Source organism: Maylandia zebra, linkage group LG3, assembly GCF_041146795.1.
Source record: "Maylandia zebra isolate NMK-2024a linkage group LG3, Mzebra_GT3a, whole genome shotgun sequence".
In the NCBI taxonomy this organism is placed as follows: domain Eukaryota; kingdom Metazoa; phylum Chordata; class Actinopteri; order Cichliformes; family Cichlidae; genus Maylandia; species Maylandia zebra.
This window is the reverse complement of record NC_135169.1, coordinates 14,404,605-14,421,907: the sequence shown is the minus strand read 5'-3', so window position 1 is coordinate 14,421,907 and position 17,303 is coordinate 14,404,605. Positions and strand designations below refer to the sequence as shown.

The 17,303-nt window shown below is 39.3% G+C and overlaps 1 protein-coding gene across 3 annotated transcripts in view; it reads right to left on the bottom strand.

Moving 5' to 3' along the window:
- Window positions 1-2,787: 2,787 nt before the first annotated feature.
- The window catches only part of lratb.1 (lecithin retinol acyltransferase b, tandem duplicate 1), a 35,921-nt gene continuing 21,405 nt past the window's right edge, over window positions 2,788-17,303 (bottom strand). For 2 of the 3 annotated variants that reach the window (XM_076880005.1, XM_076880007.1), the window contains 4 exons: window positions 14,071-14,154; window positions 13,413-13,530; window positions 8,892-8,982; window positions 7,888-8,784 (listed from right to left, as the gene is read on the bottom strand). In XM_076880005.1, coding sequence (XP_076736120.1) covers window positions 8,461-8,784; window positions 8,892-8,982; window positions 13,413-13,530; window positions 14,071-14,154 — 617 coding nt within the window. In that variant the 3' untranslated portion in view covers window positions 7,888-8,460. Of the gene's footprint in view, window positions 6,789-7,887; window positions 8,785-8,891; window positions 8,983-13,412; window positions 13,531-14,070; window positions 14,155-17,303 lie in introns of those variants that run through there. The other variant, XM_076880013.1, reaches the window with a different exon arrangement.

Here is a 17,303-nt window from a genome sequence, read left to right as displayed (position 1 = left end):
TTTTAGTGTTAGCTTAAAAACTAAAGCTAAGCTAAAACTTATACAACTATAAAATAATCAAGCCTCAAAGCCAGTGATAACCAAATAGGATATGTATCATGAATAAAGTTTAAGTTCATATTTAAAGAGTATAAGCAAAATAAAAAGCTTGAGCTGTGCTTAGAGTATCACACAAATATTGGTCTCAGAAAAAAAGATTTGCTAACCTAGCTTCCTACTTTAATAAAAATTTGTCTTTATTTCTCCTTCTTTATCCCACATAAATTAAGTATCACGTATAATAACAGACATATTTTATACATATTCACCACATACAGATAGAAATCGAGCAGATTCACCAACTAAAGTTAGGAATCATCTTCACTGTTATGTAGCATTACGATGTTTACCAGTTAGCTACATTTTGATTACTTTAAATGTTTATGTAGCTTATTTAACTGTTATAGTGTATTCAGGTGGCTCAGAATAATCTTTTTAGCTAAAATAATTCACAAATTTACTACGTTTTTTTGAAGTGCCTTAACCTAACCAAGTAGTTTTTATAATATAAACATGAGGCCTTGATTATACTGTACAGGACATGGACAGTTAGAGACGCAGTAGCCCTTCTTGTCAATTTATGTTGTAAATTTATGTTGCATGTAGCACCTTGGTCCTGGAGGAACGTTGTTTCGCTTCACTGTGTACTAACTGTATATAGTTGAAGTGACAATAAAGCCAACTTGACTTGACTTAAGGGCAGGTTTGCCTCAAGTATGCCTCCTGGGGCACATGGGCAGCTGACACATTGTAATATGAAGTCTGCATGGTCACAGAAAATTGGCAGTCCTGCTTGTGTCCTTCTTGGGCCCAAGCAGACACTAGTGGACTTGTAGATTCAAAGTATAATCAAGGGTTAAACAGGTTTTTAAAAAATAAAAATAAAAACACTAATAACATTAGTGTTTTTATGTTACCATACTAGGACCTCAGTTTATGCTCACATAACCACAGACTGAAATGAAAGTAAAAGCGAGGTGGAAATTAACTAACTTGAAAACACAAAGGTCTCATAATGCATTTCTTTTTCTCCCGGTTCTCACCAGCCACCACAGTCCCAAGCTAGCGTGTCAGAGCATGATGCTAAAGGACATCGCACACATAACTGGGAGACACAGGAGAAATTTGATGAAGCTGCATTATAAAACGTGTTGGGATAAACACACATAGTTTTTGCAGCACCACCAAACTTCTTTTATGCTCCAGTAGCTACCTGGTGGTCTGGTGAGCAGATTTCAACAAGAACTTGTTTGTGAGAAACATCTCCCATCCTCCCAGACAGATTTGGAGGCCCTCAATGTGTTGCTATACCTCGCTGTGCATCAGTCCGAGCAGGACAAAAGCATTGGCGCCGTGACAAACGATTCAACAAACTGGTGACCTGCTGCTTTCACATTGATTAATGCACACACACACTTGTTCCCATGCTGTCTGCATGTTCTGAATGTTAATCACCATCCTTCATCCTCTGTTTGTCAGTCTGATGTTCACCGTACTCTGTAGAACTGGAAAGGAATTTAAAAGACTTCCAAAATCCAACAAAATTGTTCTCTGATGTTCCACAAGGCTCCATTTCTGGACCTCTGCTTCTTCTTTCAAAGGAATACAAGTATTTTTTTCTAGACTGAAGTAGTTAGGCACTGTATGGGTACATATCACCAAATATGAATTGTATTTATCAAAAACTATTTACCAATGTTCCCTTGCTTATCATTAAAATTTTAATGTTTATTTTTGATTGCAAGTCTTTACTTATGGTCTATTCTCTTTGTTATGCTAACTGTTATTATTACACATATGTATGTTTATATACATACATACATGCATATATGTATGTGTGTGTTCTTTAAATGGTAAATGGCCTGTATTTATATAGCGCTTTACTAGTCCCTAAGGACCCCAAAGCGCTTTACATATCCAGTCATCCACCCATTCACGCACACATTCACACACTGGTGATGGCAAGCTACATTGTAGCCACAGCCACCCTGGGGCGCACTTTAATTGTAGAGAAGAAATCTGCTGTTCTTTAACAAAACGTAAAACTCAAATTACAGGAAAAATAAACAGCAAAACAGAAAAATTAAGTAAAATTAACTTAAAAAAGCTTTTTTTTTTTAACTTTTATTAGTAACTCTGAGTATAAATGAAGGGAACAGTTAATGTAGCTTTCATATAAATTCTTATAATCCTATCCACTTTTACTGAAACATGTTTATTTGCTTATAATCTTTTGTCACTTTAAAAAAAATGCTTTGTTAAACTATCTGAGGCTGAAAAAGTTAATTGGCTATTTACTTGGAGCATTTAATTGCATTTTTATTGTGCTCTCTTTTATAGTGTGGTAAAGTATTCTGTTGTTATTGTGCTGCTACTTTATCGGCACACGTTCTTTGGCGGTTTCACTCCCTGCTGGTCTGGTTTTATTTTCATTCATCGCCACAGCAGAACAGTAAAGTCTCAGAAACATACGGTACCCAATAGCTTAAATTAAACCAAATTTGGGGGTCGTTTGTTTTTTGCCTGCATCTTAAACTGTATGACATATGCATAATATACTCTACATGCAAAATGACTGGAATCTGCTCTGGAGTCCTAGAACGCCTGCTTTTAGGAACGAAGAAACACATGTTAGAGATTTCTGTCTTGTTGCTGTTGACACCTTTTGCTGCTCAGCTTCCTGTCACAAAGACAAGCTTGTTAACAAAAAGGGCACACACACAAACAGCGCAAACTGTAAGCAGAAGGTTTGATAATAAAAATATCTTTAATCTCTTTAGTATCTACAAAAATCACTTTCTATACAGAATATTTTAAATAGAAAGCAGAAAGCCAAAGAGTTAAACGTCTTCATCAAAAAATAGTAAATAAGTCTTAACATATTACTTATAATCTTAATTTTCAGCCTATTTCAGACCTTTAATTACAAGAGTTTCGTCATTTCAAAGTACTGGTAAGTTTCAAGTAAATAATTCTAAAATGGACAAAAAACAACAATGTGCCCTTTAAGTTGGATATTTAATGAAAAAGTTACGTGATTTTGATAAAATCTATGTAGTTGTACAACAGCACACATGGTTCCTCAGTAAGGCTTCATGATACCAGTTTGACTAAAGTGCATTGATTACGAATAAGGCAATGCTGGCAATTCGTACCAGTAAGAGAGAAAGCAAGAAAAAAAAATCAGTGGTGAGAGGCAGTGGTTCAAATATAATAACACAGAGAAAAGCTGTTAATAAGAAAAAAGCTACCATCAGAGTTTATGTTAAAAAGCTAATGCATTAAACAAAAACATCAAATCACAAAGATCACCCACTAACTTCAAACTGATTTTTTTCCAGACTTTAAAAAGTCGGCGGCTGCTTCTGTTTCTTTTGGTTGATGTAAACCTGCTGAAATAAAAAAAAAAGGCCTCTGGTGTTCCACAAGGCTCAATTATTGGATGTATGTGTTTGGACTGGCACTCTAAAACGACTGGATAGCTAAATATGAAATATGGCACAGATAACAGCAGGGAGCTTTTCTGTCCAGAGACCGTTGTTATTTAATATTGTTATTTATTACATTTTGGTTTTCTTAAGTCATGCTACAATCCCTTGATTAGCAAAGAAATGTCAAATATGTGGGGGAAAAGACTTCATAATTAAACTTAAAGATGTTTCTGTAGATAACCAAATTAAACCTTGAAGCAAAAATGTAGCACTTATTTTACAGGACACCATCACAGAACCTTCCTTTTTGATAAATGAACAAGCAGTGATATAGTTAAATTATTAAAATAATCTCGACTCAAAACAGTCTTGGTTAGGATGGCCCGTACCACTACTGAAAACGACCAGGTGAAGTCAGGAGGTTGAACAGGCTTTGCATCAGTCGCTCCAGGTATGACTCAAAACTAGCTGAGGAAGTCTATATTGACATAAAAGCGTGCAAATTGAGTAAACATGCCAGAAAATGAGCATCGATTGTTTGGAAATCTTTTCTGTACACGCTCATAAATCTTAGAGTCCATGTGTTTTGGGGAGGTGGTGTTGTTCTACAATGATGAAGGGTTTCTCCACACGATTACGACAAATGTTTCATGGGAAGAAATGTGGAGGGCAGATGTGAATCTAGAGTTTTGCTCCCTTCATCATTGAGATGTGAGCACATTTCCAGATTTACATGCAAAGTGGCGACACTTGCGGCTTGTAACTTCTTTTGGTTTGGGGGTTTTATGGGAAGCGCCATTTCAAGCTCTGACTTTGACACGATGCTCAGTTGTCCCTTAAATTCGAAAGACCAGCCGATTGATTTGAACTTTTCCCGTGTGACTTTGGCACAATTTATCCTCGTGCTGCTCTGCTCTCAATTCATGTCTGGAAGGATTTGTCTTGCTGTCATTTCTTATGGTTTTATTGTGCACCAAGCTCTTTGAATGCCCATTTACAGGACAACTGTTTATTTATTGTTTTAGGCAGGCTCTCTAATGTGGCTCCTTCTCTGTGTTTGCGATCATTCGGTCATGAACATACTTTGATCTGTTTTACATTTCTGACTGTAAACTCAAACTCTCAAAGTTTGAGTCAAAGTTTAGGGAAAAAACAGAAGTCACTTAACAAAGAAATTTGAGTATGAAGATTTTGTGGAAAGGGGGATATGATTCAGAGGTGGAGGATTTTATGAGATTCGAGCCTCGACGGAAGCTGCTGAGTGACTCCGACTCCAAATTCAGTCTGTTTGCAATTATGACTAAACCGGCTGGAAGGCAGAGAGTCAGTTTGGTTGAAGGAGACGTGCATTCCTGCGGGGCGGCGAACATCGGAGGAGCCGGGTCACGCCAAGGTGAACGAGACGGGGAGAACCAGGCGTCGTGCCCATCGAGTGTCTCCTCTGATAGCTCACAGAAAACACTTTGTTTACCCCGTGAGGGAAACCCAAACCAGCTCTCCTTGTTCCCTGGGAGGTCAGAGGTCAGGGCAAGTCAAGATTATGAGGCTGATGCGAACAATCGGCCTCCAAACATTTTCCTGTATTGCCAACATCTGTGGCTCTGGGGTGAGGAAACTCTATTGATTCATTCAATCAGTCACTGAGTTCAAATCAAGTCCAATACAGCGTGATGACGCTTTCACAACTTTTGACCCAATTGCATGAAAGTAAAATGCAAGAAAAAAAAAGTAGTTTGGAGAGTTGTTGGCAGTTTGGCTGCCTTTCAGGTGATTCCACTCTGTTTTGTTAGGTTTCCTCTTTGAACTTGAGATTCAAAATTAGTGCTGTCAGCGTTAATCGCAGCAAATCTCCGTTAGCGAGTTAGCGCGGATCACCCCGTGCATGGGGCTGCACAGCGGCAACGCATTAGCGCGGTTAGCTCATTATCGCGTTAGCAAATTGTAGATCTAATGCTCTCGATTTAACAGGTCAGTATTATCAGTCATTACGACTCAAAAATGTAGTTCCTCTAATGTCCACTAGAGGCTGGCTCCAAAAATAAGTCAGTAACTGAAACCCTGGTTTAGTTAATAGCAACTGAGCAGGGGTGACTTTTTTTTATTAAATTAAATAAATATTTAAATGAGCTGTGTTGACTCCGGACTGTGTTGACTGTATATGGCTGCTGTGCAGTTAAATGTCCATATCGGCTAACAAATCTGTGGTCTAGTTGTGGTGAATAAAATTTGAATATTTCATTAGCCTTTTAGCATTAATTAGCAGGTTGTGTTCTCTGTACAGCCTACGGATGAAGAGTGCTCGGTAAACTTGCTTGTGATAACGCTTCACTACAAATATGGAACACCAAAAAAACAACATGGCAGTCTTTAAATGTTAGCATTTAGTAACTGTTAGCTACCAGTTAATCTGCGTGAGGCGTAAACACTTTTTCAAGACACGAGGGAAAAATGTCCATGTCCTTGAATTTGAATTTCAGCATTATTCATTCTGACTGCAAAGGGTTACACTCATCAGCAATGATAACTTGGATTTCAGAGGATTAAGGCCCCCGTGTAAACTTGTTTGTCTTAAATCTTATCGAGGTGTATCCAGCTGAGTCCAGCTGTTTTTATGTGGATGCTCCTTTAGATGATCTAAATCTGTGGCAGATCTTGGGTTGCCGAGTCTTAGAGTCTTAGTCTACATGCCCCGCTCAGCCATATCGGAGGTACCTGAATATTTTGTGGTTTAAAGTTTGCGCATGTATATAAAATACAGATCCTGATTGTTTTTTATGATAAGAAAGACTTTTACATTTCATGGTTTTTGAGTCATTCACATTCACACATTGCCTCAGATTTCAAAGTGTGAGAAAAACATGCTGGAAGTTGATTAGTGGACTATTTAAAAAAAAATATAGAGGTCTTGAAGAGTACTTGGTATATGAAACTACAACTCTCACAGCAATCATTTTATATCCCCAGACTTGGAACTGTAACATTTTTAGGCCAATTGGAGACGGCTGAGCAGACGGCCCATGATGATTTGAGTTGTGGTGACCCACATGTTGTAAACATCGTGAAGCTCTAATCTAATTTATGTATAAAATGATCTTGTGCTCTTCAGGTTTCAGATGTGGACGTGATCTGGATCTATAAATGCTCCCTTTGTGTTTCTCTTGAGGTAAAAAGTCTCACTTTTCGCAAACTCTCTTTTACATCTCCGTTTGCCTCCAGCTCTTTTTCTCTCCCTCTGTTCGACTCTCAGTCCACCAGAGACTTGAGGTCAGGCAGTCCTCTCAGCTTCAAGTCCAGCAGCATCTGACCGTAGGCTTTGCCCTGAGGAGAGACAGGAAATGTGAAAGTGTGCATGCTTCCACCTTGGAGTCGTTGAGCTTTACGGCTGTGCGAGGTGTTAAAAGAGTTTCTTTGATGTGCAGCAGAGAGAAAAAGAAACTTTACCAAGGCCTCTGATAAACAATGAGGGGGAAAGAAAAAGCAGAAACAAGGGAGGAGAAAAGCTTTGATGATAAAGGACACGACCTTAAGTATGACGAGAGGTTTTCCCACCTTTTAGAGGGCCTGGAGCTGCTCTGCTGTCTCTACCTTACACCAGGGTTGTCAGACTCATCTTAAGCCATCGTTTACACGTACATTTTGATTTTAAGTGAGCCGGACCAGTGAAAATACGCTTTCTGTCATAACTGCATATTTAATCCCTGAGATATCCCAATATTAAAAAAGAGCCGGAATTTCAACCGCATGCATCAACCGATTTCTATATGATGAAGAAACACTGCTGTAGAAAAGAAATCTGTGTTCTAGAAGACATTAAAGTGTTAAAAGTGCAAGGTTTGGTTTTTAATTGATTGGGTTTACATCAGGTCTTTGAACACAGTGATCAGAGCTTGGTGGAGACACGAAGTCACACAGAGTGTTGTTGTTAATTTGATATAAAGTCAGAAGATATTGCAGTAAATTTACTGGGTCTGTGTCATGATAGCAGCAGAAATATGTTGTCATACACAGTCATTTCAAACACTGGATCTGTTTTCCATCTTCTATTCTGAATAAACACGAGTTTATGACATTAGTAAATCATTGCATTCTGTTTTGAATTTACATTTTACACAGACTCAACCTTCTCTTTTGCCATAGACATACTCTTATAATTGTGAATGCTCATATTATATACTTGCAAATGGTCCCCAACCCCCGGGCCACGAACTGGCACTGGTCCATGAGTCGTTTGGTGCCAGGCCGTGAGAGGTGAAGCTCGGGCTGAAATGTATGGTTTTCAGGGTTTTTAATCATTAACTCGGTTTCTCTGGGTTTTTTCCCGTGTTGTAGTTGTGTGTCTTATTTTGAAAGAAATATTTATGCGTTACCATAGTGACCAGAGAGAATTGAAGGGCAGAGGGTGGTGGTCATTTCCTTTTAAAAGGGGGTTCCTTCTCCCCACTGCTATCAAGTGTTGCTCAAAGAGGATCTCCTGATTGACGAGGTTCTCTCTAATCAATGAATCTTGTGGACTGCTGCTGCGAAACAATATAATATGAATGATATTTAAAACACTGGATCAAAAATAGGAGCTAGAAATGGATCAGTGGGGTGGTGCAGATATTTTGAGGGGAATATTACATCTCTGATGAAGTGCAGAGACAAAGAGAGAGCTAAAGCAGGATGAAGAAGGAAAAGCATTTGTTTTTAAAGTTTGATACTGCAGTTGAAACACAAACAGCAGACTAAAGGAACACCTCAGGCCATGGATTTGCTCTTGTATATTTACATTACACCATAGTTTGGAGATGTTCTTATATGAATGAGGGGCAGCCAATCCAAACTGAGTTGGCCTAAAGAGGGAGGAGCATAAAATGGATTCAGACAGAGGATGAACTGAAGGGTTCAAAACAATCCTTGTCTCTCACCCTGGACATGTGAGTCATACAAACATACCCTGAGATTGAGCTTTTTAATAATTGGTGTAAATCTCATGAATGTGTTTTTATTTTTATTTTGTTAGTAATAAAAAAACAATACAGGTTCCTTCACAGCCAACTGAATGACGATGCAGAAGAAAAGAGATTTCATGTTGTTCTGGTGAAGAAACGTGAGAACCGCGATGGTTTTCAGGTGCATACAGACTGAAATTAAGCTGTAGACCCACTTTGAACCAGCTGCCCCCTTCCTCGCCCATTACATGAGATCTGGAGAGACTGAACTTTCTCATTAAACTTTTACAGGCAGTGAATGGCTGAAGAGGGAGAGGAGAGGTGGTGGAAGGTGGGGATATTTCTTTCTTTAAACCAGCTGCTTCAGGGGTTCGGCCGAGGATCTGATTCAGGTTAAAGTAGAAGGTTTAATGTCATTAAGTGCCCTCACAGATCCAGGAAGGGTCTGTATGTATAGATGTGTGTGTGTGTGTGTGTGGCCATGTGATACCTGGGGGTCACTGCGCAGAGAGGCCACTCCTCCACCTCCCAGTGAGCTCTGCAGGACAAAGTTAAGGCTGTGGATTCCTGGCAGAGTGTATCTGTGAATGACAAGGAAGAAAAAACTAAAAAAACCACACTCATAACCATGGTAACCAACACTTTAAAACCACACACACGGTCAACCATATGTCTTAAAAACACACACACACACACACACACACACACACACACACACACACACACACCCACCATGTGCTGGTTTGGCAGTTTATTGCACACGTTAATGTACCAAGCGGGCTTTTGATGTGTGAGCAGTTAAACGTGTGGTTTACTAGTAAAGTGTGTGTGTGTGCGTGCCTCTGTCTGTAAGCAGTTAACTGTGTGTGTGCATGTGTGTGTGAGTGTGTGTGTGTGCATGGCCTCCCACTGGGTTGACGAGTGCCGGAGGTGCACTAATGAAGCGTCTGCGGCGGCAGGGAGGCGTTTCAGGGTGCGAGAGGAGACGCAGGTCAGCGAGCTTTATGGCCTCCATCTCTTCATTACGCTAATCGCTAACACACCGCGCGCTGAGTCACCGCTCAAACATGTCCGCCGTGGCCCTATACATGCTCAGGTACAGCCACGCCCACTAAGCTAGTGCTGCTCGTCTCGTCAAGGAAATTCAACAACCTCCAGCCAATCCAATGATAATAATTACAAAATATACAATAAATATAATAAATACCAAAAACCTGCAGTTCCTCTAACTGTCACTCTGGGCTCGCTCCTAAATTGAGTCAATCCATAGAGCCATATTAAAAATGTCCAGATTTTAACACGGGAGTAGTGAATCAGGTTCATAACATCAGAGGTCAAATGGTGGCAACCGCAGCGTTAGCTTGATACCTTAGTTTAACTTCTGGTGAATAGCACCCTCTCTGGCCACAAGTGGTAATGACAGTAGATCAGAATAGCTACTTTCAGCTGTTCCTTTATTAACGACTTAATAGAAGAGCCAGAGTAGGCGTATCCACATGTTTGAGCTGGCAGATGTTTATTTGAGGCAGGATTTTGTTTTATTTGAGGTTTGAGGTTAACCCCAGGTTTTTTTTTTCTACAAAGGTGGTGTTGCTTCTTACTGGATTACATCACCATGGCAACTTATGCTGCTAATTGAATGGGCTAACAAACAATTTTACAATAACTTTGCTGTTCTGTAAGTATTATTATATAAATTGGGACACCTATTTGTGCTTGTGGAGGTTGCAGGTAGACTGAGCATACATTAGAATTAGGGCTGTGCAATATGACCAAAATCTTATATCCCGATATAAGAATTCTATCGTCCGATAACGATATAAATCACAAAAATTTTACATTTTCTGAAAATTCTGTGAATCTCGGGCAGCTCGACCTGCGTGAAGTGTTTCCAGCTGCGCATAGTGTACCTGGAGTCGAGTGTTTTAACCGATGCATGAAACTATACATTTTTAGACATAAGTTGTAACGGCCGCCGTTTTCATTGTCAGTATTTATTACACGGCGTGCTGCGGGGAAAAGCCTGTTCTAACGTTTGAGTCTAAGGTTTATTTTTTAGCACCTGGCGGCTCTTTTTTACTTCTCATCCGTAAATAATCTGCTCTTTCACGTGATTCAGTTTAGTTTGGAAAGTCTCAACAGGATCTTGAGCTTTATTGTGAAAGGTTTATGTGGAAAATAAACAAGTGGACGTGCGATGGTTTTACCGTCGTTGTTGCTAACGACAACGCATAAAAAACAGGCGCTTGTCTGTCTGTAGTGTGGTTATATTAAATATAAGAGAAAGAGAGAACTTCAAGAAATTAATAGAGCCACTACAGTGACCATCAGTGCCTTCAAATTGCATAAACTTTATTAATATAACAGCTCTTTTTTTCAGCCATACGGCACCTTTAACACTAAACTACTGTACAGAGCTTTTCCTCCAAGGTCTTCAAGGTCAACTTCATGATTAATTGGAGGAAAAGTGACAAAAAAAAGATTGTCTATATCTCATCACATTTGACCTCTAACCTCTCTTTGAAGGTCAATAGGTTGATCTGAAGGTTAGAGTGATAATAATGTTATATAAAGCTATTTAGATCTATGTTCCTTACTGTCATTGTAGGCATATAAAGAATGTGTAATAAAGAATAAACATGTGGATTCTAAATATCATGTCACTTTTGACCTCCGACCTCTTTTTCAAGGTCAAATAAGTTCAAACTTTTACATCTTTTATCTTTAAAACTATGCTAAATATCTACGTTGTTTTTTTTCCAAAATTGACAACCTTTAGGAAATGATGCTGGTATTGGGCATTGTAAATTTCACATCACAGTTTGCATCCAAATATGACATCACATTTGACCTCTGACCTCATTTTTACATTTCACATCTGCCTTTTTTTCAAGTTGACCCCAAAAACAGCTGTCATTCATTACCTACTGTTTAGAAAGTTGAATATATACAACGTATATCGATATACTACAAAATCTATATTTGAATTCATGATTTCAGGTTTTTACCCTGGTAAATAGATACATGTCTTCCTGCTTATTTGAGCTGCGTGCGTTTAACTTGACTTTTATCTGCTTTAACAAAGGAATTTCTCAGCTTTGGGGTAAACAGAGTGTATCTTATCTTACACAAATTGTGTCTGCTACTAATCTAACAGGCAGCGGATAAACTGTTTATAATCTTGCAGAAAACTCGTCTCTTTGTGAGGAGTAAATAAAAACACTGAACCTTGAGATTCTTCTGTTTGGAGACAACCTGGTCATCCACCGCCTCCGGCTATCAAACACCAAAGCCCTGGTTTCTATTACGTCTCCTCTGCTGTGTCATTACAGGGTGATTACCTCGAGGAGGAGGGCTCTGACAGTGAGCTGTGTTCATGGTGTTGTATCTCAGTTTTAGTGGAAGTCATGCTCCTGGTTTCCATCAGTATGTTGTGGGCTTTTTTTCATGACTACAGCCATCCTTCAGTGTCTTCAGCACTCTGTTAAATCTTTGTCAGTGTGGTATTTGTGGGGTTTGAAAACGGAGCCGAAGGCCTGGTGATGATGTTTTAAGTAGGATTTTAGGTTTCCTCTTGTTATCCCGGCAGACACAACACAATGAACAGCTGTGGAGCATTACCAAATCAAAAAGCAACTGATCGGAAAGGCACAAAGCACTTTAGCTCATTTACCTAGCAACTGTTTTCATTTTCAACAAATCAGTACATTGTTAAATCTCCTTTTGTTTTGTTATTTTAAATCCTACACATTTAAAAGACTGACTTCCCTTAAAATGGAAAGGGAAAAACTCCCTTTTAACAGGATGAATCAGGCTCAGGGCCATCTGTCGCAAAATATTGTGGAAGAGAGTCAGAGATTAATAATAACTAATAATTAAAAGCAGAGAGGTGTATATACACATAGTGAGTGAGAAAGGTGACTGGAAAGGAAAAACTCAATGCATCATGGGAATCCCCCGGCAGCCTACATCTATTGCAGCATAACTAAGGGAGGATTCAGGGTCACCTGGCCCAGCCCTAACTATATGCTTTAGCAAAAAGGAAAGTTTTAAGCTTAATCTTAAAAGTAGAGATAGTGTCTGTCTCCCGAATCCAAACTGGAAGCTGGTTCCACAGAAGAGGGCCCTGAAAACTGAAGGCTCTCCCTCGCATTCTACTTTTAAATACTCCAGGAACAACAAGTAGGCCTGCAGAGCGAGAGCGAAGTGCTCTAATAGGGTGATATGGTACTACAAGGTCATTAAGATAAGATGGGACCTGATCATTCAAGAGATCATCCACCACTGTAGTCTTTTACTGACGTCCAGGTCTTTTTGCGTTGCTGAGTTCACCGGTGCTTTCTTTCTTTCTCAGGATTGACCAAACTGTAGATTTGCCACTCCTAATATTGTAGCAACTTCTCTGATGTTTTTTTTCCTGTTTTTGCAAATTAATTATGACTTGTTTCACCTGCATGGGCAGCTCCTTTAAACATTTGTTGTCTGTTCACAGCAAAATCTTCCAAATGAAAGCATCACACCTCAAATCAACTCCAGGCCTTTAATCTTCTTAATGGATAATGACATAACGAAGGAATTACCCACAGCTACCCATGAAATAGCCTTCGAGCCAACTGTCCACTGACTTTTGATCCCTTTAAAAAGAGGGTGGTTAAGGAGCTGAAACTTCTAAACTCTTCATCATCTGTAAATGTGGACACCCTCAAATGAATTGGAATATGTTTCAGTAAACAGGTAAAAAACCCACAAAACTTGTGTCAGTATCCAAATATAAATTGAATTAACTGTAGACCATAATTATGATGTATATTTTATCATTATTACCTCTTGAACAAAAGCTGAACATCTGCATCTTGATATTTTAGTTATATTTACATGTTGGAAACTGTATTCTAGTCTACTGACTGATTTAAAATAGTGGTGCACAGAGGCAAAAGTAAAATAAGGACCTGAGTGTATCTTTATTCCTCTGTGACTCTCACAACAAACAGCCTTTTCCCCTCCTGCTCACCGTGTGACGGCATTCTTCACTCCTGGCTTGATGAGGTGGGAGAAGTATTCCTCCACTACAGAAGAAGTCAGGTGTTTCTTCAGATAGGGGAAGTAGAGTGGATGGCGAGCTACGACTCCTACAGAGACAGAGATGCACAGATGTGGCGATTTTAATTTCTCTGGGATTAAAACAATCACTCGTGTTTTGCTCATTAAAATACAAAATCAAAAACAGGGCTTTACTATACTATGCCTGAATATTTTTCCAAACAAAGAGTGCTTAGAGCAGTAAACTGTAAACGGTTACTGTAAACCTTCGTCTTTATAATTGGCCTCCTTTTCGTCTTTCCTTTGAACACTGAACGACGTCACTGACCCTTTGAAGACATTTGAGTCTTGTTAAGGATTTTCTAAAGAACTCTCTAAACAACAAATGGGCTCACTTGGAAGATTTTAATGAAGCACGAATAACATCTCCAACAATAACCTGCTGAACCTTCAAGGACTTCTCAATCAGACTCCAAACTGACACACACAGAGATTCCTGGCCTCTCATTGGCTGTAATTTTGAGACAGTCAGATTTGTGTGGTGAACTGGAGGTTAGACAGGATTTAATTTAGTTTGAATCAGTGTTGTATATTTCTGAATATCATTCCTGAGGTTTATTTGTTCTCACCAATGTTAGCAGAGTCTCCTTTGTCACCGCTCCTCGCGTACGCCAGCTCATCCAGTCTGTAGCTGTGTGGTCCACTGGGCAGGTCTGGGCAAAGAACAAAAAAAACAAAAATGCCTTCAAATTTCTTTCCTTGGCTTCTGATAAAACGCAGAAACCAGCTCAACGTCAGCATTTCAACTGAGGACTAAGCCTTCAAGTGACAATTAAAGAGCCTCAAGGGCTCCTCGACAAACCCTTGGACCTGTTAAAAGAGCTAACCTTTTCATGGACCTTTCAAATACCTGCAAAGACCTTTGATATGTTTTAATGACCTTAAATCCATTGTTGCATATATTTATGTTGAATGGTATTGTTATATGTAGTTTTTGTAATTGTTTAAACTGGAACAGCAGTTCTCCAGGTTTTCCCAAGGTTTTTCAAAGTTTTGGACTTTGGTTTGCTTTGGCTGCTTTTTTATTCATTTTCAGTACGGTCTTTGTATGTTTATCAGCCTGTTGCAAAAAACAAAACAAACCTAATTCGTTCCAGTTTATTTCGTTGATTCTATGAAAAACACCAACAATAACACGGGTTATAGACATGAAATAGTATTCTTGCACCAGCAAGGTGACTTCCAAGTGCTATTCACTGAAAACCTAGCATTTCTTGCTTTTGCTTTGCATTTGTAAAAAAAAAGTCAAGGAAGCTGGACAAAGAAAATTGTCCAGTATGGACAAAAGAAGAAGTGACAGACCTAAAAAACTAAATACCGCAGATAAACAGTATCAGAGAGTCATATCCTTTGAAAACAGTCCATTAAAGATCTGACACAGGACCTGACAGTCATCTGGACCATCAGTTGATCAATCTACTGTTAACTGAAGGCCCAGTTAACAGTAGATTGCCCAAATGGTCTCAGTGGAAGTGTGGCAGCCATTTTTAATGAAAAAAGTCTGAGGTGTGCTAGATTACGCTAGAACTGGACTGAAAATCAGTTGCAACAGGTCCTATGACGTGATGAATCCAAATTTGAAATGTTTGATTCAAATCACTGTCAGTATGTACAGATGAGATCAAGAGAGAGGTTCAACAGTCTGTTGTACCTTTGTACAAGTGGAAAACACTGTGCAGGTAACAGATTGTAATGGTTTAGGGCTGCAGTTCAGTTGGAGATCTTGTTAAAATTGATGGAACTATGAACGCAGAAATGTGCCACCAGATTCTGATTCACCGTGCAGTACAAGCTGGAAAGCGTCTAATTGGTTACAACTTCATTTTTCAGTGTAACAATGATCCCAAACACACTGTCAATGGAGTAAAAGCACACCCTGGATAGAAAAACACACAGTAAAACATAATCAGTCATGGATTGTCAAGACCACAACATTATTGAAACAGTGTGACCCAGTCTAATGAATGAAAGGTGGCCAACATCCAAGAGTTTTGAACCTTCTTCAAGAAGGTTGGAGGATTATTCCTGAAGACAACTTAAAGAAATGACAAGAAAGCTTGGCTAAGAGAGCTCAGGCTGTGTTGAAGAATAAATTTGGTCATACCAAATATTGACTTTCAAGCTCATTAGAATTGTACAAACTCAGTTCTTGAACCTTGCTATGAACAGCTCCCACACTATTGAAGAACTTGTAAGTCCGTCTTAAGGACAGCTTTAAACCTCTAAACTCTCATTAATCATCCTAGTGCCTACATCTACAATATTACTACAACCACTCTGTAACTGACAGAAACCAACAACTCTGACTCTGCTTTAGCTGTCCATGTTGCCACCAATGATTTAAAAAAAAAAAAAAAAAAGGACTCTCAAAGATGAGTGTCGGGAACTTGTGGATAGTCTGCAGGACACTGGAAAGAATTATGTCTGCTGTTTTAAAGATCTGATGTTCAGCCAGACAAACTGTACCTGTAACACTCAAAACACTCACTCTGTTAATTATGACCACGTACCTAAAATCACATTAAACCCATGAAATATGATTTTGTCCAATCTTTAATTTGTGTTTGCTAAAGTGACTTTGAAGTATTTCTTTCTGCCCACATGTTCTAATCAGTAATTAATAATAGGCAGATAAATTGCAACTAAACTCAGTCAGTGACTGATTTCTAAATGGAACCATATGAATAAATATTAAAACCAGAAACTGTCTTCTGGCTCTTCACTTGTTTTGGTCTTTGTAACTGGAGACTCTTCTCAGTCAGGAATTTATAAGAGTGTGTTTTTGTAAATAACGTTTCTCGGCTTCAGTTTGTATCTTGTCACAGCTTCGCACGAGTGTCCTAAATTCTGCTGTGATTGCTGTCCAGAGCCATGTGAAGGAAGCTCTGGTTGAAAGGGTGAAAGGATAAAAAGTGGCACAGCTTGTACTTCTTAGGAATCCCAGATTCAGACAGCCTCACAAACACAGAGCAGCAATCCTGCATAGCTGAACTGTTTCTCACAACCTCATGACTGATCTGAAAGTCTATTAACTTTTGCAGTTTGAGGTTTTTTAACGAGATTTTTTTAAATACTTAAATCTTGATTGTGTTAAGTGGGCTTTGGTTTGTTGGTGTGGAGTGGTTTGTGAATCCAATGTTAAAGCATTTTGAATGTTCATTGCTTTGGCCAACACAGGGTGACTCCTCTGGTTCCAAACAGAAGTGCAATGGTACAGAAATCTATGAGGGAAATACTGTACTCACCTGATCTGTGACCTCTGTGAGCACCTAATGACTTTAAGGCAGTGGTCCCCAACCTCCGGGCCTCGGACCGGTACCGGTCCGTGAGTCGTTTGGTAACGGGCCACGAGAGTTGAGGCTCAGGCGTGAAATGTATGGTTTTCAGGGTTTTTATCGGTTTTCAGCGTTATTTTGTTATCGTTTTTATCGTTAACTTGGTTTTCCTGGCTTTTTTCACGTGTGTTATGAATAAATCTTCTTTTTTTCGGTACCGGTACTAGTTTTATTTTGTTGTATTTATCCGCGACACCTTAAAGGCTGGTCCGTGAAAATATTGTCGGGCACAAACCGGTCCGTGGCGCAAAAAAACCCCCTGCATTTCCATGAAATGACGTCACTTCCAGTTTCAGGCAGGTAATGGCGGACATGCGACTGTTCGCGCTGACGTCTATTCCAACGTAGGAAGTGTTAGGAGACCTGAGCAACTCAGCACTTCCTTTGGCAGATCCGGATCTCATTATTTAAGTCTGGTTAAGTGAATAACAAAGAAGATCAATCTTCTAAGTCCTCATCACTAGAAT